Raw genomic sequence first — 27,269 nt, 5'->3', positions numbered from 1 at the left:
GTTTTCGAAATGATGGCTGAGATAGGGTGAAATTCCACTCAGCAATCGAAATGGCGATGTTTTTATGGTATTACCTAGAAATTGCGATTTAATAAAAAGTGTTAGTTATATTCGTTGAAAGTGTGATAAACTAAGTTGTTATTGTCTTTCTTGACTTCAAAAAAATTCGTTAATTTATTTCTATTTCACCAATTATGAGTTGAGAAAAAATGAATACTCTTCTCTTAAAACTCAATGAAATATCTATCGCTTTTTATAATATTGTAACGATTTTTGCTGCAAATCCTCTTATTTGCAATCTTCTGCTGAGTTCGAATCACTAAACTGTTGAATAAATAACTCCAATATTGAATAATGAAAAAATGGCCTTTATTAAAATACTTCACAATACACTCAAACCGTGCAACGAATAGCTTAATAACCAAACTGATAACTTAAATGAATCTGCTAACTTAAATTAATACTGCTATTGCTCGCTAGATATCGTCTTAGTCGTAACTGCTTGACAACTCAAATCAAACTGAATTTTTTCTTACTCGCTTGCGCCGCTTTTATAGTTTACGCTGTATACATCTAGGCTCTTCTATTTCCAGAACTTACCAGCTATTTCGTGTGTTTATAGTTCTCATATAGTTTCTACTTGTTTACAATTCAGCGTCTCTCAGATGTATGTGAGTTTGTAGTTTACAGTCTCTCGCAAACAAATAGGCGTATAAGTAAAAGCATCTGTGTGTGACATCTCTCGGCTGCCTTATATATGTGTATACATGATTTGATTATTGACGTAAATACCGCTTAGCATCGCCTTAGTGATGGTATAGCTTAGTGATGCTAATATCCGTGACACTGCCCTCCACCTAAGTCTGATCGTCCCGATCAGATGAATCTCTCGATCTAACCGCTACTAGCCTCTCCAAATGAACCACCCTTCTATTTCGTGGTTTCCCAATTGTTTGTATGCGTTAGATGGCATCACTGATCCTTTTTACAACTTTGTACGGGCCTTCCCAACTGCACCAAAATTTGGAAGAACACCTTTCCGCCGGTGAGGGTTGTTTAACAGTACCAAATCTCCCTCCAAGAACCCTTCCGAATTATTGTTCTCATTGTACCTGCGTTTCATCTTACTACTCATTATCCTTGATCGTTCCCTCGCACTCTGTTGTTTGGCCAACATATCATACTTGTAAACCTGTACTATGGTAGCAATATCTTAGTATTACATATCTGACTGCTGAGCGGAACATCGCCCTATCTCGGCTGAAAGCCCCATTACAGAATTTTTTGTATAAACGCCCCAGCTCACGTCAAAACATTTCAAATTTATGCAGAGGTAGCGCGTTTTCGAAATGATGGCTGAGATAGTGTGAAATTCCACTCAGCAATCGAAATTGCAATGTTTTTATGGTATTATCTTGAAATTGCGATTTAATAAAAAGTTTTGGTTATATTCGCTGAAAGTATGATAAACTAAGTTGTTATGGTCTTTCTTGACTACAAAAAAATTCGTTAATTTATTTCTATTTCACCAATTATGAGTTGAGAAAAAATGAATACTCTTCTCTTAAAACTCAATGAAATATCTATCGCTTTTTATAATATTAAACAAGGTAAAACTGACATCTCTCCAACCTCCTAATCAAGGGTGCTAGGCACGGTCCCTATTGAATGAATTGCAGACAGGGGGTATTTTCGTAACGGAGCCGTCCCCATACCGGACCGCTTCTCGAAGTAATGAAGACCTTACCACAGCATGGTGCACCGTTGTAGCGGACGGTTTTTATCCCCACTTTTAACATTAGACCGCTGAGCCCGCCTTGTTGGGCAGGTGGTCATACGACCAAGATGAACACGAAAACTTCTAAAGTAAGGATGAGAAGTAAAGAGCAATGGCGTCGCTAGCACGGGAAGAAGAAATCGCTATCAGTAATGATTCGGACGTGGATTGCGATGATAGTATGCAGTCAGTGCGCTCAGTAGAGGAGCAGTTTACCAGCCCAGACAAAGAACTAACCTTAATCCAACGAACGACGAGAGCTATCGCTTGGCATGGGCCAGAGAGAAAGTGCCCCGAGAGGCACGATCGGCTGAACCTGACAAGCCTGCTTTTAAGAGGCAGTAGGCGGAGGGCAAATGCCCCAGACCCAAATTCTGCAAATCGGAGAGCATAGGGAAGTTCTAGAAAGCCATAAAAGATGTAGTATAGGAAATAAGAAATAAAAACGTAAATGCTATTAAGCTAAAGGCAGGTTATAACCAGACTCCAGCTTATTCGGTGATACTAGAGGGAGCTAACGATGAGACTCCGGTTTTCGCCGAGAAGAAGATGAGCAAAGTTGCGAAGCAGGCCTTTACTGTGGCACTACTAGATTTCAATCCCAAAGAGCTGGTGTCAACCAAAAGGCAAAGGTGTTAGAATTGGGCAAAAAGCTCAATAATGCTGCGAGTCTAGCAAAGACGCTTCGAGCAGAGGAGGAAGAAACTTACCTACAGACCTCGGAAAGAGCGAAGAAAAATGTATTGTATGAGTGCAGTGGCGGAGAATTTGAAGAGAGACAAAAATCAATGGCGTTTCGAGTCTTACAGATAAATATCCAAGCAAGCTCCTCCTGACACTTGAGAAGGGTCCGTTTGATGCAGCGCTCATACAGGAGCCATGGGTCTCATCTGGAGGAAAGGTTTCTTTACTCAGCGCTTGCGGATTCAGCGTTTATTACACAAAGACGAACAGCAGGATAAGAACCGCAGTCATGGTTAGAAAACACCTAAACTCGTATATTCTATCTAACTTCAGCACCGAAGACCTAGCAACGGTAGTAAAAGAGGGGAAAAAAGAACCGTGCCTTATCCGTATCTATGTGGTTGACGGTAACCACCCAAAGTAGCAGAGAGAGAACGCCGCCCTGCGGAGTGCCTCTGCCGACCGGTCTGCGGATCACGTATCCACCTACCTCAGTTTTAATCTGCCTACGCGTAAGCGGATTGTATATAAACTCCACCAGGCACGCGTCAACCCCCAGATCGGCCAGCGTCGAGGTGATGACCTCAGGGAGAACGTTGTTGAAGGCACCCGCTATATCTAGAAATGCCACCAGTGTGTATACCTTGAGGTCAAGTGACCTTTCGATAACGGATACCAGTGACTGCAAGGCCGTGTCAGGTGACCTACCCTTAGTATAGGCATGTTGAGCTTGGAGTCCGTCCAGTGCCCATCCGGCTTTTGGACGTAATTCTGGAGCAGTTCCAGGATGTCAGCTGGGTCCGTTGGCGTCACTGGAACCCAGGCTCTAGCCTTTGGTCGTGAGGGGTTATCACGCGCCCCCACTACCTTGAGGCGCGCCCGGTTATACCACCCCTATCAGCGTGACGGCGGCCCTATAGAGGTTTACCGATCTGGCGTCGTCACAGGCAATTAGCTTGACATTACCCTGGAAGCACCCTGCATCGGTGTAAGATGGCGATGGACCAGGGTTGTCTTTCTTAACCTTAACGGCCACCGTAGCAAGCGCGACCTCGATCCACGTCCACTGTTGTTTCGGGATCCTGCCATCTTCGCTGCTCTCGTCTATAATGCCAATGATCTGCCGACCCTTGGCAATTTCGGCGAAAGACCGCGACCAGCCTTCCTGAGTCTTGGCCCTATTCAGTGCCGTGGGGTTGGATTCATCCATGGACCGCTGGCGTTTCGAGGTTTCATCACTAAAAAAAACTAAAAAACACTCTTTTATAGCTAACCGAACTAAAAAATAGAAAATAATTTGCAATTAAAAAGAGTTTATATAACAGTAGTAGAAGGTCAAACAATCATTTATAGTTAATCACCTCAAAATAAAATTATAATAAAATTTAAGTTATTAACAGAATAATTTAGTTCACAGTAAAAAGCGTGGGGTGCTTGATATTGAATGTTACAATCATTCTATTGGCAACTATCTGAGAGGAAAGATATGAAATGTAGTCAAATGCACCCCACGCTTTTCAATCTGATTTAAATTATTCTGTTAATAACTTAAATTTTATTATAATTTTATTTTGAGGTGATTAACTATAAATGATTGTTTGACCTTCTACTACTGTTATATAAACTCTTTTTAATTGCAAATTATTTTCTATTTTTTAGTTCGGTTAGCTATAAAAGCGTGTTTTTTTAGTTTTTTTAAACTATTATTTATTTGTCTACAGGCGGTCAACAGGGGTAGCGTGCCTACATATGCTGGTCCTACGGCAAGCAATGTGCTTGATATCACATTGAGCTCTGAGCAGGATATATCGGGATATGAATGGAGAGTCCTTGACAGGCCATCATTCTCAACCCATGCATATATCTGCTTCAGAATCCCCTAAAGAGGGCAGAGAAGGCGAAAACCTTTAGGTTTATCAAATGCGCTGGCACTGCGTAAAACAGAGCTTGTCCTCTGAGAGTAATGAAAGGGAAAGCAAAGCCACCATGGTGGAATAAGGAGCTGAGTCTTCTTAGAGGGCAGGTAAACAAGATTTTTAAGCTGGCAAAAGTTGCGGAAAGCGAGAAGTGCTGGGACAAATACAGAGATCTGTTGAGGATCTATAAATGTGAAATCAACAGGTAAAAGCGAGTTTCATGGAAGAATTTTTGTTCCGACATAGAATGCTCCAGCGAAACGGCGAGGCTGAGGAAAGTCGTATATAAAGAAGATGCAGTCCAGAGACTGATAAAAAAGGACGACGGGGAATGGCCACACAGTAGTGAAGAGTCCCTTGAGGCACTACTTAACACACACTTCCCATCAGGGGATGATGCGGAAGAGTTATGTAACCACGTCTACAGTCCTAATACGGAGCGAGAAGTACCAGGATTGGTGACAAATACCAAAATTGAATGGGTAATAAAAACGTTCGCTATGTTCAAATCGCCGGGACCAGACGGCGTATTCCCTGCTTTCCTACAGATGGCCGGTGGAACGATTATAGAATGGCTAAAAATAATCTTTGAGGGTTGCATAAAACTGAACCACGTCCCGCAATCTTGGAGAAAGGCTCGAGTAATCTTAATACCGAAAGCAGGAGAAGCCAGTAATCTGCACCCGAAAGACTACAGGCCTATTAGTTTGATATCTTTTCTACTCAAAACCCTATAGAGATTAATAGATGTGCATTTAAAATCAAAAATGAACGAGGAATTATTCTCTTCAGCACAACATGCTTACAACAAAGGCAATTCAGTCGACACTGCATTGCACAGATTGGTTATGAATATAGAGAAGGCCATGGAACACCAGGAATATGCCCTAGGTGTTTTTCTGGACATTGCCGGAGCTTTCAACAATATTTCGAAAAGAGCAATCATGGACAGCCTCAACTCGATTGAAGTTCATCCAACTTTAGCAAATTGGATCGGCTCCATGTTAAGCTGCAGAATTATCACGTCGCAATGGGGTCTGTGCGAGGCACCGAGGAACAGGAACGCCGCAGGATGGGGTTTTTATCACCATTGCTGTGGACGCTAGTTATAAACCAATTGCTTAGCCGGTCCGACGGAGGACCAGTCAAACTTACGGCATATGCAGACGACGTTTCTCTCATCATAAGCGGCAGATGCCTAACAACAATCAGCTCTCTGATGGATCAGGCACTTCGGGATGTACACGCCTTGGCATCTGGAGTCAGGTAAACCGCCCATGCGGAAAAAACCGATATAATATTATTTACTAGGAAATACAAGGTTCCTAATTTGACTAAGCCTAAGCTTGGAGAGGTAACCCTGCAAGAAAAATATAGCACAAAGATAGTAAATTGTCGTGGAAACTTCATGTGGAAGAGAGAGCGAAGAAAGCCTCCACGGCACTGTATGCATGCAAGAGGATGCTAGGATGCACTTGGGGCCTATCACCTAAACTCTTTCATTGGGGATTTACGACAATTGTCAAACACATACTTTACTATGGGGTTCTTGTTTGGTGGACAGCCACACACGTATACCAAAAAACTTGAGAGGGTATGCAGAGTATCAATGACGGGAGCCTTGAAAACTACCCCGACAGCAGCTTTGCATGCCATTCTACACATCCCGCCTGCAGACCTAACGGCCATAAACATCGCGTTAGTCAGGCTGCGATTAAGGCAATAATCTCACACAGTACTTCATCAAGAAGTGTTCTGGAATGCAAAGAAGCATTGGAATAACTTCGCTCAGACCGGACCATACATCTTACTGGGTTCCCGGTCATAAAAGGATAGAAGGTAACGAAAAGGCAGATGAGTTGGCCAAGGAGGGTGCAACACTCGCTGAGTCGACGATAGATGTCCCAATCCGCTTGGGACATATCAAATGGAGACACGAGTTGCATATGATCCATCAAGCAGGAAAGGCGTGAACAAAATCGCGGGCAAAATTTCTAAGATCATGTGCAAATCTTACGATGTTAGACTCACAAAGTGGCTCATATCTCTGAAGAGAGAAGACTTAAGGCTCACGATGGGCATACTGACTGGGCACTGCCTTCTGACGTCACAGGCTGATAAGGTAGGCCTCGTCAGTGACATCAAGTGCACCTTGAGCACGTTCTGTGTTCGTGCCCAACGCTCGCCAGGTCAAGGTTCCAACTGTTATGGGCGGCAGAGTTGCCAGATCTCGAGGCAGCAATTAAGATGGATCCTAGAAAACTGCCAGTATTTGCCAAGAGGACGGAGTTATTCTACAACGTATGTCCTGGCACCTGATTGGGGTTCTTCCGTTTGGTCGTCAAACAAACACTATCGACACATTCAGTCTATGTGAGGTCTTTATTGACCGATTAGTTCAATCAGTTCAATCTAACGTAACCTAAGTATAAAGACAAATAGCCAGTAATTTAGTGGGTACTTGAAAAGTTAAGTCCCCTCTTGAGTTTAGAAGGATAGGTGGAGGAAGATTTGAACTCCTTTGCTTCTTGCAATAGACATAAGTTCTCCTTCGATGTAAGAATATATTTTCTGAAGCCTCCATTATTTCATATAACCAGTTCGCATCATCGAATGAAATTTCCTTTCTTCTCCGTTATTTTGTATCTCCTAAAATTATCAAATCTTTATTTTGATTCATTAGCAAAATTATATGGGAAATTATTCTTACTTAAGGCTCACGATGGGCATACTGACTGGGCACTGCCTTCTGACGTCACAGGCTGATAAGTTAGGCCTCGTCAGTGACATCAAGTGCACCTTGAGCACGTTCTGTGTTCGTGCCCAACGCTCGCCAGGTCAAGGTTCCAACTGTTATGGGCGGCAGATTTGCCAGATCTCGAGGCAGCAATTAAGATGGATCCTAGAAAACTGCCAGTATTTGCCAAGAGGACGGAGTTATTCTACAACGTATGTCCTGGCACCTGATTGGGGTTCTTCCGTTTGGTCGTCAAACAAACACTATCGACACATTCAGTCTATGTGAGGTCTTTATTGACCGATTAGTTCAATCAGTTCAATCTAACGTAACCTAAGTATAAAGACAAATAGCCAGTAATTTAGTGGGTACTTGAAAAGTTAAGTCCCCTCTTGAGTTTAGAAGGATAGGTGGAGGAAGATTTGAACTCCTTTGCTTCTTGCAATAGACATAAGTTCTCCTTCGATGTAAGAATATATTTTCTGAAGCCTCCATTATTTCATATAACCAGTTCGCATCATCGAATGAAATTTCCTTTCTTCTCCGTTATTTTGTATCTCCTAAAATTATCAAATCTCTATTTTGATTCATTAGCAAAATTATATGGGAAATTATTCTTACTTAAGGCTCACGATGGGCATACTGACTGGGCACTGCCTTCTGACGTCACAGGCTGATAAGTTAGGCCTCGTCAGTGACATCAAGTGCACCTTGAGCACGTTCTGTGTTCGTGCCCAACGCTCGCCAGGTCAAGGTTCCAACTGTTATGGGCGGCAGAGTTGCCAGATCTCGAGGCAGCAATTAAGATGGATCCTAGAAAACTGCCAGTATTTGCCAAGAGGACGGAGTTATTCTACAACGTATGTCCTGGCACCTGATTGGGGTTCTTCCGTTTGGTCGTCAAACAAACACTATCGACACATTCAGTCTATGTGAGGTCTTTATTGACCGATTAGTTCAATCAGTTCAATCTAACGTAACCTAAGTATAAAGACAAATAGCCAGTAATTTAGTGGGTACTTGAAAAGTTAAGTCCCCTCTTGAGTTTAGAAGGATAGGTGGAGGAAGATTTGAACTCCTTTGCTTCTTGCAATAGACATAAGTTCTCCTTCGATGTAAGAATATATTTTCTGAAGCCTCCATTATTTCATATAACCAGTTCGCATCATCGAATGAAATTTCCTTTCTTCTCCGTTATTTTGTATCTCCTAAAATTATCAAATCTCTATTTTGATTCATTAGCAAAATTATATGGGAAATTATTCTTATTACGTTCTAAAGCATTGTTGCACTCGTGAGCTTCGGAAAACTATTCAGCGTTTACCTACATGTCGTGTGAGCGCAGCGAAAGAGATTCAGCTAAGCAAACAGTCAATCAGTTTTATGGCTGCGCCATATTCATGAGTTTTGATGCAAAAACGAATATTGTCATAATCGCGCAAGGTTTTGCGTTTGTAAATATAAAAGAACTTCAGAATTGGCAGTTGAAATTTATTTCGGCTTGCCCATTCACATAAATAAAGGGCAGTAAACTATTTGTTCTCAAGGGACGACCATATCTTATGGACTACTTAAAGCGGGAGTCATTGGTGCCGTATGTCGTATCGCTGTAGTCGTATCCCTAACGTAATCAGCTGTTTATCGTTACGACGGTAAACCAAAAACCAATTGGTTGGCTACGATACGGTTACGATCTAAGCGGCACCAATAATCGCAGGCATGCTTAACCAACGAACCGATATCATTTCGTTACGATAATCAACGTTAATTAACGTTAATTTGACGTTCTTAACGTTAATAAACGAAACGAAATGACTTTGTTTCGTTTATTAATGTTGATTATCGTAACGAAATGATATCGGTTCGTTGGTTAAGCATGCCTGAATAATCGATTGCATTGATTCCCATAAGGTTGGTCGAATCAGCTGTTACAATGTTACCGATATGGTTACCGATAAAGCACCAATGTCTCCAACTTAATATAGCACAGGGTCTGTGGGTCGGCAATTTACGGGACATAATTCAGTCGAATACTGGCCTTGAAGAGGGTTATCGTAGCATTTATGGTGTTGCGTTACCTCCCAGTTGACATGTCCGAATTGTTCTTAGTCGGAGGAGAGCGACTTCGTTCGTTTTAAGTGAAATCATCAAATGTGTTAAGAGTAATACTTCCTCCATCCGCACATTAATAAAGACTTCTTCTATGACCAAAAATGTAGCGAGAGTAAACCATTTCTTATGGACTACTTAATATAGAACAGGGTCTGTGGGTCGGCAATTTACGGGACAAAATTCAGTCGAATACTGGCCTTGAAGAGGGTTATTGTAGCATTTATGGTGCTGCGTTACCTCCCAGTTGACATGTCTGAATTGTTCTTAGTCGGAGGAGAGCGGACCCCCCCCCCCCCCCCCGCCTCCCCCACCAGCTATCTTGTGGGTAGGCATTGGAGAAGTATGCTATCAGCGCGGAGCTTGATTTTCTGTACTATTCTATGTAGCTCTCTATTCTCTAATCTTTAGTAGTTAAGTCGTGCGTCATTGGCGCTAACTGTTGTCTAGGGAGATTAATTACTTCAATCAACCGTAATGAACAGACTTGTTTACTGATTTAATGAAGCAAAAGGTAAACAATGCTAACGTTTTTGTTTTCGATATAAACAAATTTACTTACCTTTCTACACGCTTTCTTCACCAACAGTGCATATTATTTGTATGAAACCAACAACAAACGGCGATATTGTTGGAGAAAAACTGGAACCGGCTTCATTTAATATATATTGGAGAAATTACGCAATATGATAAAACAACCAGAAATTGCATACAAGGGGATCTTCCAATAATGAAGGAATGAGTCACATTATTATAATTTTTTTTTATTAAAAACCTTCTATCCGTATAATGGCTTGTCTACACTTTTAAAGTGGCTCCACCGCCCTCCTTGCCTTTGTTGTTGTTGTTGTTGTAGCGATAAGGTTACTCCTCGAAGGCTTTGGGGAGTGTTATCGATATGATGGTCCTTTGCCGAATACAGATCCGGTACGCTCCGATAACACAGCAACATTAAGGTGCCAGCCCAACCATCTCAGGAACGATTTATATGGATACATTAAACCTTCAGGGCATCCCTCCCTCCCCACCCCAGTTTCATGAGGAGCTTGGGGTCGCCAGAGCCTCGTCTGTTCGTGAAACGGGATTCGCCGCTCGAAGGTGAGAGAGGAGAAGCTATATATTGCGCTAAACAACCCCTTGAATCCCTCCTTGTCTTTGTCATTCCCATTTTCTTCTGCTTTATCCTTCGGAGTCGTGTCCAGTGAGGACATCCATAGCTCATCTTATCGTTGTTATATCAGTGCCTCGCCCCTTGCAAAAGACTCGATCACTTACAAATTGTTGTCAGTATCCTCAAAGGGAGACCGAGGAAACTTGGAGTTTCAGCAGGGTGGGACCAAAGAGTGGAGTGGGTGTTAGAGCGGTTGGTCTCACATTGCAATTGAAAAGATGGTTGGTGTCATGTGGGTACACGTTACAAGCGAGATATACATACATTGTGTATGTCGGGGTTGATCCTGGTTAAGTAAGAGTTTAACCTGTTACAGTATCCAGATCGAAGTTGAGCTAGAGTGACGCTCGTCTTCCTAGGGAAGTTGCTTTCCACAACTGCAAATTTATAATACGAGCCGGACCCTTGTGCATCTTGCGCAACCAATATAAAAGTGTCTTATCAAATGTCAACAGAAATCAGCTGTTATATCAATCAAATAAAACTTACAGCTTGCGCTGATATCTGGCGTACAATAGCAACTGCCGGTAATTCAGTGCAAATATTTACAATAGTGCCATAACACAAATAAATTTCTTTGTGTGCTCACAATCGTTTGTTTTTAACAAACTACTTTAATAAAATGTACCTAAGCAAAAGCACTACTATCAAAATTGCCCAAAGCTTTCTAATAGCCCGTATCTCCATCTTTACAACCAAAACTTTATTTATAGATTTGGATTCCAAATAAGGGTCAAAAATGGACCCGTACATAAAAACAGCAATTAGAAATAATATATATAATTTATCTTTGAGTACGGGGCTCACCGGGCATTTGGCCTTTTTCTTCGTTGGTAAGAATTCGTGAGTGCCGAATTTTTTCATAGAGCTTACGGAGATGACTCCCGATGTTCCTGGAAAGCGGGGCTTCTCCAATCGGATGTCTGTTGAGGAGGCCAGGCTTCTTCGTTCTCAACAAAACCTGCAGGCCTGCAGTTGCCTCCAGTGTGTTTCAGTAAGGGTTGGCGATCACATCGGAGGCGTGTAGCATACAAGTACCTGGTCAATTGACTTATAAGTGACAATGAGCATTTCTTTGTCTTTTTCCCAAGATCTGCCAGCGAGGGACTTGATGATTTTGTTAAGGATCTGAGCTTTAGGTACGATTGGCGCTGCGTGCTCGCCAAAATGTAGATCCTGATCGATACATCTCACCTAGCATTAATGGGTGTTGGACGGTGGGTAGCGTAGTGCCATTGACTTGGATGTCCAATATTGTAGCCGTTTGCGACATCCACATCGTAAATACGGTCGACGAGGATTCGATCGGTAACAGTGCTTAATTTCGTGAGGTGAAAAAACTGGAATAGCGCTATATTGGTTAATTTTATAGAAAAGCTCGTCAATGGCTGGGCCGTAATTTAATTAAGTTCCTTTATTTCGTTATTTTCCTTTAATATGGCCAGGTTTTTCCAGACTTCGAAATCACCTGCAATGGTCGATAGCAAGATCCACGCTCAGAAGAATTGTCTTTTCCATTTGAATCAAAATTTGTTTTAATGAAATAATTAATTTTACCGTTTCACACAGGGAAACATCAAACAAAACCGACTAGATTTTTGACATTTTTAGGCAGAGAAGAAAGATCAAAGAATTCGATTCATCACTTTCCCTGCTAATATTCAGGACTGTAGACATGACGCCTCAGTTTCCTAGGCTCCTCAGTTTTCTGTATTCAGGCGGGGCTAAGGAAGGTGGATCCTACTTTGGTCATATGAAAAAAATGGTATAATGGAGGTTAAATAGGAAGTATGCTCCATTCTTCCTCGCCAAGAGCATTCCTAATGGACAAAGATATCGGTTTTTGGAAGTGAAGGAAATTACGAAGCACGTGCGCTGAATCTTACATAATCTCCATCAGTTTGCATAGCTTTTTACATATCTACCAATTATGACATATGGAGTTACTTCACCAGGCCCCCGAAAGTCTGTTTGCAGCGAAGAAATCCAGCGTGTTAAGGGGCTTAGAATGTTTCCGCCGTAAGCGACTCAAATTCAAAGGAGACGACTTAAATCCACAGAACCAAAGGTTCGAGGGCTCCATTCGGGGAATTATATCAACTTTCATGCTTTAATGGGTGCGATTTTGAAAAGGAGAAGATAATAAAAAATTAAAATACACTTAAATTTATTTATAAAACTACAAAATATATAAATTTTCAATGGCGCTGGAAAGTTTACAATACAATTTTTTATGCTCTCTTAAAATTGTTCCTGACGAATATGCTCACTTTGCGAAATATTGATCTGTGATACATTCGCAGAATTTTCATATCCCATAATTTGTTGTAATTCCTCTGAAGTTTTTCCTCGTGTCTCCGGTAATAGGAATAATGCGAAAGCGGCTACACAAGTACAACTCACACCGAATATAATGAAATAGCCGTGAAGTCCAATTAAGGTTAAGAAATATTCGTAGTACTAAAACATAGAAAACATAGAACAAATCTTAAGCGAAATGCGCTTAGAAAAATCGATTAATATATACCTGAACTAGGATAAATATCATAAGCCACGACAGAGCCCATGAAAGACTTGTTAAACAGAAGCGTAGCTGTAACATAATTTAATTTGATTAATTATAGGTTTAGATTTCTTTTTAATTTATTTATTATTATTTTTTTTTTTGTTTTTTGGAAAAACAATTAATTTATTATATATACATATATATATATATATATATATATTTAAATTATATATATATTATATATACATATATGTAAGGCGCAATAAACACCGAACAGATTTTAGGCCGAGCTTATCTTCCAATTTCTGTCGTGCTCCTTTAAATTTTTCCAGCAAATTAGCGGGACGGGATTTACTTACGTTGCTTTGGCCGGGGCGTGATCCCAGGATCGTCGGTGTGGTAGGCGGAGCCCGCTAGCATCACACCACGGCGGCCGCACAATTAATTATTTACGATTAAAAAAAAATTTATGATTTTTTACGATTATTGAGGAACAATAAACTATCGAAAATAATCAAAAATCTTTTAAAGATTATTTTTGAGTTGGTTTGTATTCTTTTTTAATTTGTTCTATGGTTTTTATACTCAGTTGAGCAGAGCTCACAGAGTATATTAAGTTTGATTGGATAACGGTTGGTTGTACATATATAAAGGAATCGAGATAGATATAGACTTCCATATATCAAAATAATCAGGATCGAAAAAAAATTTGATTGAGCCATGTCCGTCCGTCCGTCCGTCCGTCCGTCCGTCCGTCCGTCCGTTAACACGATAACTTGAGTAAATTTTATGGTATCTTGATGAAATTTGGTATGTAGGTTCCTGAGCACTCATCTCAGATCGCTATTTAAAATGAACGATATCGGACTATAACCACGCCCACTTTTTCGATATCGAAAATTTCGAAAAACCGAAAAAGTGCGATAATTCATTACAAAAGACCGATAAAGCGACGAAACTTGGTAGATGAGTTGAACTTATGACACAAAATAGAAAATTAGTAAAATTTTGGACAATGGGCGTGGCACCGCCCACTTTTAAAAGAAGGTAATTTAAAAGTTTTGCAAGCTGTAATTTGGCAGTCGTTGAAGATATCATGATGAAATTTGGCAGGAACGTTACTCTTATTACTATATGTACGCTTAATAAAAATTAGCAAAATCGGAGAAGGACCACGCCCACTTTTAAAAAAATTTTTTTTTAAAAGTAAAATTTTAACAAAAAATTTAATATCTTTACAGTATATAAGTAAATTATGTCAAGATTCAACTCCAGTAATGATATGGTGCAACAAAATACAAAAATAAAAGAAAATTTAAAAATGGGCGTGGCTCCGCCCTTTTTCATTTAATTTGTCTAGGACACTTTTAATGCCATAAGTCGAACAAAAATTAACCAATCCCTTTGAAATTTGGTAGGGGCATAGATTTTATGGTGTTAACTGTTTTCTGTGAAAATGGGCGATATCGGTTGATGCCACGCCCAGTTTTTATACACAGTCGTCCGTCTGTCCTTCCGAATGGCCGTTAACACGATAACTTGAGCAAAAATCGATATATCTTTACTAAACTCAGTTCACGTACTTATCTGAACTCACTTTATCTTGGTATGAAAAATGAACGAAATCCGACTATGACCACGCCCACTTTTTCCATATCGAAAATTACGAAAAATGAAAAAAATGCCATAATTCTATACCAAATACGAAAAAAGGGATGAAATATCGTAAGGTAATTGGATTGTTTTATTGACGCGAAATATAACTTTAGAAAAAACTTTATAAAATAGTTGTGACACCTACCATATTAAGTAGAAGAAAATGAAAAAGTTGTGCAGGGCGAAATAAAAAACCCTTAAAATCTTGGCAGGTATTACATATATAAATAAATTAGCGGTGTCCAACAGATGATGTTCTGGGTCACCCTGGTCCACATTTTGGTCGATATCTGGAAAACGCCTTCACATATACAACTACCACCACTCCCTTTTAAAACTCTCATTAATACCTTTAATTTGATACCCATATCGTACAAACTCATTCTACAGTCACCCCTGGTCCACCTTTATGGCGATATTTCGAAAAGGCGAACACCTATTCAACGAAGGCCCACTCCCTTTTAAAAATACTCATTAACACCTTTCATTTGATACCCATATCGTACAAACAAAGTCTAGAGTCACCCCTGGTCCACCTTTATTGCGATACCTCGAAAATGCGTCCACCTATAGAACTAAGGCCCACTCCTTCTTAAAATACTCATTAACTCCTTTCGTTTGATACCCATATTGCACAAACGAATTTTAGAGTCACCCTGGCCCACCTTTATGGCGATATCTCGAAACGGCGTCCACCTATAGAACTAAGGCCCACTCCCTTTTAAAATACTCATTAACACCTTTCGTTTGATGCCCATATTGTGCAAACAAATTCTAGGGTCACCCCTGGTCCACCTTTATGACGATATCTCGAAACGGCGTCCACCTATGGAACTAAGGATTACTCCCTTTTAAAATGCTCATTAAAACCTTTCATTTGATACCCATATCGTACAAACGCATTCTAGAGTCACCCCTGGTCCATCTTTACGGCGATATCTCGAAAAGGCGTCCATCTATAGAACTTAGGTCCACGCCCTTTTAAAATACTCATTAATACCTTTCATTTGATACCCATATCGTACAAACGCATTCTAGAGTCAAGCCTGATCCACCTTTATGGCTATATCCCTAAATGGCGTCCACCTATAGAACTATGGCCCACTCCCTCATAAAATACTCTTTAATGCCTTTCATTTGATACGCATGTCATACAAACACATTCCAGGGTTTCCCTCGGTTCATTTTCCTACATGGTTATTTTCCCTTATGTTGTCACCATAGCTCTCAACTGAGTATGTAATGTTCGGTTACACCCGAACTTAACCTTCCTTACTTGTTTTACATTCTTTTAAATTTGAATTATCAATTTTTAATTGGAAAAAAAAAATAAGTTATGGATTGATTACAATTGAAAAACAATTATTTATTTGAATTATTATTGAAAATATTCAAAAAAATATCTAAAAATCTAAACTATAATCAAAAAACTTGTTTAGATTACTGTATTTTCTTTTGATTATTTTTGATTTAATGAAGCAATATTTTCTCGATTTTTTTGAATAATTGTGAAAGCACAAGATCTTTTGGAATTTAAATTCATTGGAAAATAATCACTAAAATCTGAATGCAATTCAACGTGGTAATTATTCAGTACATGGATTCTCTAGAAAATAATCACTTAAAATTATAGTCATTACGATTAATAGTCAAAATTAAAACGCTTAACAGATTATACAATTTTTTTTTTGCATTTGAATTATATACTCTTCGTTGGTAATAATTTTTTTTTTTTTGAAATTTTTTAGAAAAGAAATTATTGGTTAATAACGATTAAAAAAATCTTGATTAATACGATTATTGAAGAACATCCAAAAGAATTGAGAATATGCAACAAACATTTTTTAAGATTATTCCTTATTTTCTTTTATTCCTTTATTTATTAGCTTTTTTTAATTGTTTTCGATTTTTTTTAAGCAAAGTTTTTTTTTGTTATTTTAACAATAGTGAAAATAAAAGATTTTTTGATTACTTTTTTAATTCATTGGAAAATTATCATTAAAAACTGAAATCCAAATGTTAATCAACCTTTACATGGATTCTGCAGAGAATTATCAATTCAAATGGTAATAATCAATCATTATCTATTTTTAACAGGTTTAACAGATTTAAAGGTTTATGCAAACATTTTTTTTTTTTTGATAATTTTCAATTCGAATTATTATAATTGGTAAAAAATTTTCTGTAATTTTTGGGGAAAAAATATTGATTGATTACGATTAGAAAACAAAATCATTATTTTTTACAATTGATGAAAACAATCAAAAAATCAAGAGCAATCAGAAAACTTTTTTATGACTGCTGTTTTGTTTTTTTTTTTTATTGTTTTTGTTTTTGTTTTTATCGGCCTATTGATAAATCATTCAAGGTTCGAATCGAATGATTTTGTTTTTGATTATTTTTGATTTTATCGAGAAAGGTGTCTTGATTTTTTTATAATAGTGTTTTCGATTTTTTTCAAGCAAATCTTTTTTGTATACAATATTTTTTTGATTATTTTTTTTAATTTATTGCAAAATAATCATTAAAATCTGAAATCAATGTGGTAATCAATAATAGAAAATCAGCTGTCATTCAGCGAGACCCAAAAGAATCCTTTCAATGAATCCTACTTTATTATAGTTCCTAAGAGATGTGAATGGAAGCTGGATACTCATTTGCCGTATGTTAGGAATCTCCTTTACTGCTGGAAATTGCCATTCTACAAGGAACGACATCATCCCCCTTAGTGAAAGCAAACTTGCATTGACCATTGGTGACATCCATCCCTTTTAGTGAATCCCAAATTGCATGAACCATAAACTCTTTCGAGCGCTTCATGTCCCCGAAGACAGATGAAATAAATACTGCGCAACTTCAACGATCTTTTGGGATTCCTTACAACTGACTGGCTCCCATTTACTCCATGTGTCTGAGGTTGAGCTCTTGAATATGATCAAAGTCTCCTTCATTCCAACGGCAAAGAAAAGCCCTTACGTCTCTTACAAATGCTTTAGATCAATCAGTCTCTACTCGTTGCTTTTATAAACGCTCGTAAGCTTGATTGATCTCTACGGTGTCGTGCAATAACATCAATTGAGTTATATGCACCTTTAAAACCATGGTCTCTAATTCCAATCTGACATTAATTCGCTTTTTCAAGGAGACTTGATGTTTATGCTATTATTATATTAGAATTATTATATTAAATATATTTCGTGTCACTAACTTTTCTTCACTTTCAAGAGAAAATTTATGTCAATTTATGTTAAAGCCATTGACATTATTTCACGACGCCGGTTTTTACGTATTTAGTGTTCTTGGAGAGTGGTGGGCGCATTTCTTTATATTAAACAACAATGTCCTGCCAGCGGCCATGGTAGTCTAATCGACTCTTAAAGAATTTATTGGCAAACTTCTAAATGGAAGAACAGTCACAGCGAAGAGGATCTACGGATCAGAAAAAGTTGAAAAGGGGGACGCGTCAGGAAGTTGTTCTTTCACCCCTGCTACGGTTGTGAATGACCTCCTCCTTTATTTTGGGGAAAGAGTCTGTAATTGGCCTATGCTGATAGTCTTACAATTATTCCCAGAGGAACATTTCTGCATAAACTTAGGGAATGTTTGAGGGCTATTTGGCATATCTGTCAACCATAGTAAAAAAAAGGAGCTGATTCTGTTTACCATATCGAGGAGCTATCCATGTGGGTTGGGCGCTTTGAGATTATTCTTGGGGCTCTCTACAAGGGTGATACATTTTCAATGATATGTTAGCCAGTCTAAACTTAGGGCTTATCGAGGTCGTCTTTACATCCACCTTCCGGCTTCTACATCCTATCTAAATCGATTGACGGTCCTTATTACAGGATCTGAACGATACGCTATAGTTATCCCAGGTTTTAAAGTAAGCGCTACTTATGATTTTTTTTTTATTTTAGAAGGAATAGTAACCAGATATTAAAAAATTGCCATTATCATTGCCAGTAAAATATTCAGACCTAAATAGTCTCAGCTAGAATTATAGCTTGAAAGATTTAGATATTTGGTGAACTAAGCTTTTCATTAAATAAATTATAAATATGTAATGCAATTCTTCGAAATTCCCCCCTTTAGCTTGATAAGAAATTGTTTCTTGAAATATAAGTAATAAAATATCTCCCCCGATTTATTATAAGTACCTGCGTCACCGAGCTTAGCTGGCACTTTATTTGACAGAAATCATTCGGTTATCTGTCAAATAAGTTGCGAGATAGCGTTTACCGGATAGGGAAAACGGCTTTAACTTTGCTTTAGAAACTCCACAACTTCCCTTAATTTTGGCCTATATCTCCAAGAAGGGTTTCGCCGAGCTTCTCATCCCATTTGGCGAAACCTTCTACTAACGTTCGAATTGCTAAATTGTTGAATAAATCACTCCAATATTTTGTATTGCAAAATGGTCTTTATTAGACCACTTTGAGAGTATTTCAAAATAATACTTATACTTCACAACTAATTGCGTGTTGAAATCAAACTTATTACTCAGCTTGCGCTGCTTTTATGCTCTCCGTTGCTTCGTCCGCATATTTATCCAAAGGTCTAGACGTTTCCCTAGAACTCTTATAGCTCATGCTTGGTTACCACCTATATACGTGTATATTTGTCGTTTATAGCTATATCTGTATGTATGTGTGAGTAACTACTTCGGCTGATAACTACATGCGTGTGTGTGAGAGATATCTCTTCGTCGCCTTCTACATAAGTGTTGCTAGCTTTAACGTGGACATGTATATAAGAGTGGTTGCTTCATGTTTTTGTTGTTGCGTGATTATTTACTAACAGCCTAGTGATATCAACATTCGCCACAATATATTATCATAGTATATTATTTCATACGAAATTCTTCTCCTGACTTCAAATAGGTGGCAACCTTGTAAAGCTATGCTGCTTGCATTAAAGTAGATAAGCATGTAGTATAAAGCTAGTTATTCATATACAGAATTTTACTCAAATGCGTTGAGGTTAGGTGGCTATTCTTGGTGGAACCCCTAAACGTGTCTACTAAAATACAGCCGTTAGCAGCTGCAAGAGGTCGCTTCAAGCCGCATCTAACTTCGCAAATATAGCTCTTATACGGGTACCTGGTCACAGAAAAATCGAGGGCAACGAGAATGCAGGCAAACTTCCACGGCCTGTGGCACTGCTGAAGGCCCCGGAGCCGGTTGAGATGCATCATGTATTTACATTAATCAAAAGAAACATACAATTCAGATTCAACAAGTTAGCAGTATTCAATTGGTACTCCTCGGACACCTGCCAGATAACCATGCAAACGGGCTCAACACGATAGTAGGAGAACAGAGGACCAACTAAATAGGTCAAAGAAAGAAATTTTTAGGATCGCTGCCACAATTACGGCACACTGGCCGCTTGGCCTGCATGGTGCCACAATGCGAATCCCTTTTAACAGCGCTTTCAGCGCTAAGTACAGGTAGTTATTTACTGCCGGAACTTAAAGAAGTAGCTAAGTGCTCTGTAAAAGGTTCGAATGGTATCGACTAGGCACACTAAAATACCATCAACTCCAGGTGAAATGTGCATCAAAATGGCGCCACATGCGCTACTTGTGCTCGAATCTTTGGTATCCGGGCGGCACAGCGAGTAACGACGTTAAATATATTTCTATTGATACCCATACGGGCATATCTTTTTATATTTAAAAAAATCAAAATACGTGGCAACTTTGCAAATAAGTCTTTAGTAACAGCACCTAGATGAAATTTTTTAAGGTCGTTGTCATCGGTGGCCATGCTTGCGTATTGGCCCGGTGTGGGTACAGGATTTGAAACCAGCCGCATAAAAACTACTTCCAAAGATGATCACAACAACGAAGTCTCGGATGACCAGACTGTTTTGCGAATGCCATTGTGAGGTTCTAAAATGAATGAGTCGTTAAATTCTATTCCAGTGGGGGAGCTTAATGTACCAGGGTGACTCTTGTTAATCTGGTTTAACTTCTATCTGCATATTATAAGCGATTAAACTTTTACCCATTAAGGCTCATAGCCAGTGTACATGCCGCATGTGGAGCACCGCGAGGCCACTTGAAGTAAAATCATATGACATCAACGAAACAGCTGTTTAACCTCGCTGTAAGTCATTGACTTAACAGAGTTTTGATCTCACAGTAAAGTGCTGCTCGCATAGCGTGTTGGAGTGTAAGCTGTCTCTGGAGAGAATCGGGACAGGGAGAAGCATACATTTATATTGGGTCCCAGGGCATATGAGAATAGATGGGAATGAAAAAGCGGATGAACTAGTTAAAAAGGCACATCCCTTGAAGCTTGCTCCGTAGACGTCCAATCAGACTGGGCGAGATTAAGCGAAGGCGAGAGGTGCACATGATCGACCAAGCGGGAAAGGCGTGGGTCCAAACGCGGGGCTGTAAAGTGTCGAAGATTATGTGTAGGTCTTACAGCCTTAGAATAACAAAGTTGCTTCTATCATTAAAAATATAGGAATGTAGACTCATGACGGGTATTCTGACTGGACACTGCCTTCTGGCGTCACATGCCTTTAAATAAGGCTTGGTCAGTGATAGTAGATGTAGGAAGTGCGGGTTGGAGGAGGAAACGATCGAGCACGTTCTATGCTCGTGCCCTGCGCTTGCCAGGCTAAGACTCCAGCTATTAGGAGTGATGCAGCTGTCAGATCTAGAAGCAGCAAGTGGCATAGGTCCTAGGAAGCTTCTAGTATTTGCCAAGAGGACGGAGTTATTTTATAACATAGGTCCTGGTTTTTGATAGGGTTTTCAGTTTGGTCGTCAAAGCAAACTTCTGGTAACACTACGAACTCATTCAATCTATGTGAGGTCCTCATGGACCGACCAGTTCAACCTAACCTAACCTAAATTGCTGTTACTTCAATAGCAAACTATTTCTCATCTATAGAGGAGTAGGGTAATTTAAGTTGGGATTTCTTCTACGGTTGGTGTCCTATTTTATTTGATTTTAATAGTCCCATATATAACTGGAAGACGATCATATCCCAACTGGAAGACGCTGTTCGCTGTACTCTGGAAAAACCCGAATGGATTTCTACTTTGCAGGAAAAAAATAAAATAAATGTAAGGCGCGATAATCTCCGAAGAGATTTTGGGCCGAGCTTTCTTCCAATTTGCGTTGTGCTCCCTTTTTTTATTTTACCTAAAGTTGGTGCGACGGGACCTACTTGTTTTATGCCGACTCCAAGGCAGATGAGTTTTCACTGAGAGCTTTTCCTGTCCTTTTAATCTTAGTGGAGGTCTCCCTTAGAATGCCAATATTTTCGAAGCGTCATTTTTCTTAACACAACTCAGCCATCGAAGCCTTTGGGGTTTTATTCGTTGCACTGTGTTCACATCTGCGTAACGCTCATACAGCTCGTTATTCAATATTAATTCCTTACTTACTTAATTACTTTCACGGACAGGACCTGAAATTTTCAGGATAATTTTTCCTTAGAGTCTTCGAGTAATATAATACTTTTCTCACCCAACTCGATACTAACTATACTTGAGTTCATATTCTCGACCTCTAAGTACATATAACTCAATGGAACTATGGCAGTAGAAAATATCGATATCGAAACCCAAAACAATACATTTTGTATAAGATTCATTTTCTTCGCCCCGGGATAATTCCAACTTTTGTCATTGCTAAAGCAAGTTTACTCTCTACTGACTCACGCCGATAATGATCTTTGCATAGAAGGAACTGACTGTGATGTACATTTGAAACCCCTCCTTCTTATGAAATAGATTAAACGTGTACATCAAAAAACTTCATTATTAAAGTGGTCCCATGGGTCAACTACCTCTCTAATCAGCAGGTCGAAAAGCATGGACTCATCTGTTGCGCCAACAATTACCTCTTCCCGGATATTGAATTTCAAAGGCAAAGTTGCCGACTTCGCACCTGTCAAGGCTAGAATGATGCGCAGCTCTTCTCCTTTGCTGTCCAACCGCATCCCAAATTCTGCATTAGAAAACTTACCATCAGGTCTGGTTGGGGAATACATTTAGCACGGCTGGAAAAATCTCTCCACACTACGTTGTGCGAAAAATTACACCCGAACGAAAACTAACATGATTTTTTGGACTAATTATTATATTAATATGTGCCATAATCTGGGAATTTCTTCACTGTCTGAAGGATCGAATAAAAGGCATACGCTCGAAAGTATGCACTTCCTCTCCGCCTGTAAATATTACAGGCATTGACTTCGGGGGGCCTTTTAAATAAAAGCTTCTATGACAAGTTCACACACCCTTCTACGTGGACGGTTTCACCTTACGCTGTGCTGAGATGCACAAACCAGCGCTTTTCTCCCAGCATTTGCTCCATTTGCAAAATGATGACAAACAGTGGTAAAACGTTTATAGGAGCTACTAGAGCCACCGAAAAGGAATTTGTCATTGCATCGTAAGATGTAATTCAGAAATGCAGTTTACGTCTCCCGGTACTTACCATATGGGTGGCTGTTGGGAGGCTGCAGTGAAAATTTTGTATTACAAAAAACTAAAGACACTGATGATGGCACAACGCCGAAACCAATATACATCATTTATCCACCCTGACGGAAAATCAACAAAACAAAATAACTAAAGAAACCCATCGACCCCACATTTGAAGAATTCACAGCTTATTTGGTAAAGATAGAAGTCGTACTTAACTTTCGCTCCATTTTGTTCAATCCCAAGATGCAACCACTCTTCTCTGCGATAATTTTCTCAGACCTGAAAACTACTTAGGCAGGTCATGGAAATTCGTCATTTATCAACCATTGAAGCATACATTACCAGAGTAGCAGGCAGTGGAAAAAAGATTAACAGAAATACAGTGGTACAGTAGTCCACAATCTGAACCGAAAGTCATTCTCAATCATGATGACACGGAGTGTATGTCACAGTTCAAATAAACTAGGCATTTATGTTCTTATAAAGGCTCTAGGACAAATGGCAGCTAAGTAACGCCGAACACGCTACTTGAACCATAGTTTTTCACCCGATCAGCACAGCGACCAACCAAAAATTACACGCTTATTCACACAATTACACCTACTTACCTGCGTATGTACCATTTCAGTAGGAATCAGCGAAATCAATGGGTACAAACCCATGTTGGCAAAAAAGATGTGTACCAATAATAAGCCAGAAGAGGCCCATTTCAGTTCTTCTCTCACCTCGATACAAATACATAAAGCCAAACCTAATGACGCACCAGCACAGATTAACGCAGCTGAGAATAATAATAACTGAAATCATATTCGAGTAAGTACACAAATGTACAAAAAAAAACAAAACCCAATTGTACTCACCTTCCTCGTCAAAAGTGGTGCTAACCAAACTGTGATTGTGGTACCAACAAATTGTGTAACAGACAAAATCACCACACTTACATCTGTCGATAGATTTATGAACACATTATTTGAAAGTATCTGCTCAGACCAAGTAAAGATCACATAGACGCCACTCAATTGCACTCCGACAACTAATAGCACGGTATATAGAGTCATCCTTAACAAATAATTCAACGGTATATTCTTGTCAGCAATAGTATTTATTTCCATGTTACTCTTGAAACCGTTCAACTCGCGTAAAAATTCTGGCCGATTACGATCGCTCATACGACGTACGCCACGAAACCAACGTAAAGATTTTTCCAAACCTGTGATATCACCTTGGCGCATATAGTAATATGGACTCTCTTGACTGAATGGAAACATCATGGTAAAGGCACATGAGATACACGCCGCCACCAATCCCACATATTCATATTGTAAATATTGGCCAAGAATAAACCCGATCATAATGCCCACAGTACGCCATTGTTCTATAGTAGCGATTAGACTTGAAATATTTTGCTCCTCCGAGATTTCTGCTATGAAAATTGGTAGAACAATAAATGTGGCGCCAGCCGCCAGACCACCGAATACACGCGATGAATAGATGTGTAGGATATCGTAGCCGAAATGTATGCAAAACCAGCTCGACTAATATGAAAGAGAAGGAAATAGATTGAGGGAGAGAGATAGCAGATAAGTGTGTTACAGTAAGCGACTGATATTGTAGTCAATTAGAAAGAGAGTTATTCATCAACGCAGACGTATGAGGCGAAAAAGTAAGTAAGTTTCTTAAAGATCGTAAGCGTTAGTCTTGGGGAGAGATCAAAAACCCGAGTACACGCTAACAGCGAATACATTTCAGTGTTCCCAGAGTTTTTTAAGAAAAAAGGCTAGATGGACAAAAATAAAAAGTTAAAAAAAGCTAAACAAAAATGTTTAAAACTAAGAAAAAAGGCTAAAAATTTAAGGCAACTTCTCATGCGTTTTGTTAATTTTTTCACAAAAAAAATATAACAGAATAAAAAATTTTAATTAATTTTTACTCCAATTTCATAAAAAAATTAAAAAAAATAACTTAAAGATGCTGTCTGTGTTTTAACTTTAAAGGGAGGCATGATAAATAAAATCCCACTATAGTCTATAAGTTTTCGTAATATTTTTGAAGAAACTGTGTTTTTAAACGGTTTTATTTAGCTTGACTTGACAGGCTGGTTGGTTGGCTGGCTGGCACGAATTTTGTAATTGAAATTTAAGTAACTTCCCGATAAGCTACAAGGTTAAAACTTGGAATATAGTTCAGAACCCGATCACAATGCAATAATAAGAAAAAAATCGCCACTAGGTGGCGCAGGGGTCGAGATATTCACAAAAATCGTATTTGTGGTCCGATTTGGCTCATATTTGTAACACATAATACATACAAGAATAGAAAGCGACCTATGAAAAAAATCGGCGCTATGTGGCGCAAAGATCGAGATATTCAAAAAACTTGTATTTGTGGTCCGATTTGGCTCATATTTGGAACACATAATACATACATGAATAGAAAGCGACATATGAATAAAAATCGACGCTAGGTGTCGCAGGGATCGAGATGTTCACAAAAATCGTATTTGTGTTCCGATTTGGCTCATATTTGGAACACATAATACATACAAGAATAGAAAGCGACCTATGAAAAAAATCGTCGCTAGATGGCGCAAATATCGAGATATTCAAAAAAATCGTTTTTGTGGTCCGATTTGGTCCATATGTGGAACAAATAATACACACATGAATAGAAAGCGACCTATGATGTCCGATTTGGCTCATATTTGGAACAAATATTACATACAGTCCGTAGAAGTGACATCAAAATATTTTGGAGTTCGAGGAGGGACAAGCATACGTGGCGCCGAGTAGAGTAGACTCTTTGGAAGAATTATGTGACCTGGTTTGTAACAAATTGTCAGGAAAGAGTCCTTGCAATAATGAGTCACTAAATGAATTAAATATTATGAGAAATAATAGGCAATCAAATCAAGACTAAAAACTTGAAAATAAAATAATTTAAAAAAAAAATTTAAGTTAAACGGTTTTATTGAAAACAATATTTAAATTAAGTAATACTAATACTAAAAGTTAGAAAATAATAAGGTAGGTCCTAGGTACTAGTTATCACACTCCTCATCAATCTAGAGCGTTGATCAGACAATTAAATAAAAGCGTTGGACGCGTCAAATTTCTATTGGTAGTCATAAGTGAGACCAACTGAACCTTAAACAGGGTATGCTACTCCTCACATTTTTAGAAATTTCACGCGCCCAACGCTTTTATTTAATTGTCTGATCAACGCCCATTGATGAGGAGTGTGATGACTAGTACCTAGGACCTACCTAATTATTTTCTAGCTTTTAGAATTATTATTACTTAATATAAGTATTGTTTTCAATAAAACCGTTTAACTTAAATTTTTTTTTTTAATTATTTTATTTTATTTGCAAAATAAGAACGCCGATAAAACTATTTTCAATTAGGAAATCTACTTTTCGTCCTTTCAAAGAACCCATGAGAGGTGTAAATTCTACATTTTACACTGTATGAGAACCTCTTTTTCAAGTTTTTATACTCAGTTGAGCAGAGCTCACAGAGTATATTAACTTTGATTGGATAACGGTTGGTTGTACAGGTATAAAGGAATCGAGATAGATATAGACTTCCATATATCAAAATCATCGGTATCGAAAAAAAATTTGATTGAGCCATGTCCCGTCGGTCCGTCCGTCTGTCCGTTAACACGATAACTTGAGTAAATTTTGAGGTATCTTAATGAAATTTGGTATGTAGGTTTCTGTGCTATTTAAAATGAACGATGTCGGACTATAAATACGCCCACTTTTTCGATATCGAAAATTTGAAAAAGTGCGATAATTCATTGCCAAAGACGGATAAAGAGATGAAACTTGGTAGGTGAGTTGAACTTATGACGCAGAATAGAAAATTAGTAAAATTGTTGACAATGGGCGTGGCACCGCCCACTTTTAAAAGAAGGTAATTTAAAAATTTTGCCAGCTGTAATTTGGTAGTCGTTGAAGATATCATGACGAAATTTGGCAGGAACTTTACTCCTATTACTATATGTATGCTTAATAAAAAATAGCAAAATCGGAGAACGACCACGCCCACTTAAAAAAAAATTTAAGTCAAATTTTAACAAAAAATTTAATATCTTTACAGTATATAAGTAAATTATGTCAACATTCGAATCCAGTAGTGATATTATGCAATAAAATACAAAAATAAAAGAAAAATTCAAAATGAGCGTGGCTCCGCCCTTTTTCATTTAATTTGACTAAGATACTTTTACTGCCATAAGTCGAACAAAAATTTAC

At 38.7% G+C, this 27,269-nt stretch overlaps 1 protein-coding gene across 2 annotated transcripts in view; it reads right to left on the bottom strand.

Annotated features, from left to right (window-relative positions):
* Nucleotides 1-12,101: 12,101 nt before the first annotated feature.
* The window catches only part of LOC137240766 (facilitated trehalose transporter Tret1), a 34,203-nt gene continuing 19,035 nt past the window's right edge, over nucleotides 12,102-27,269 (bottom strand). For both annotated transcript variants that reach the window (XM_067767452.1, XM_067767453.1), the window contains exons 3-6: nucleotides 23,872-24,546; nucleotides 23,620-23,808; nucleotides 12,922-12,987; nucleotides 12,102-12,854 (exon numbers count right to left, since the gene is read on the bottom strand). In XM_067767452.1, coding sequence (XP_067623553.1) covers nucleotides 12,636-12,854; nucleotides 12,922-12,987; nucleotides 23,620-23,808; nucleotides 23,872-24,546 — 1,149 coding nt within the window. In that variant the 3' untranslated portion in view covers nucleotides 12,102-12,635. The remainder of the gene's footprint in view (nucleotides 12,855-12,921; nucleotides 12,988-23,619; nucleotides 23,809-23,871; nucleotides 24,547-27,269) is intronic.

Source organism: Eurosta solidaginis, chromosome 2 (genome assembly GCF_040869045.1).
Source record: "Eurosta solidaginis isolate ZX-2024a chromosome 2, ASM4086904v1, whole genome shotgun sequence".
Classification (NCBI taxonomy): Eukaryota; Metazoa; Arthropoda; class Insecta; order Diptera; family Tephritidae; genus Eurosta; species Eurosta solidaginis.
This window is presented reverse-complemented; position numbering and strand designations above follow the sequence as displayed.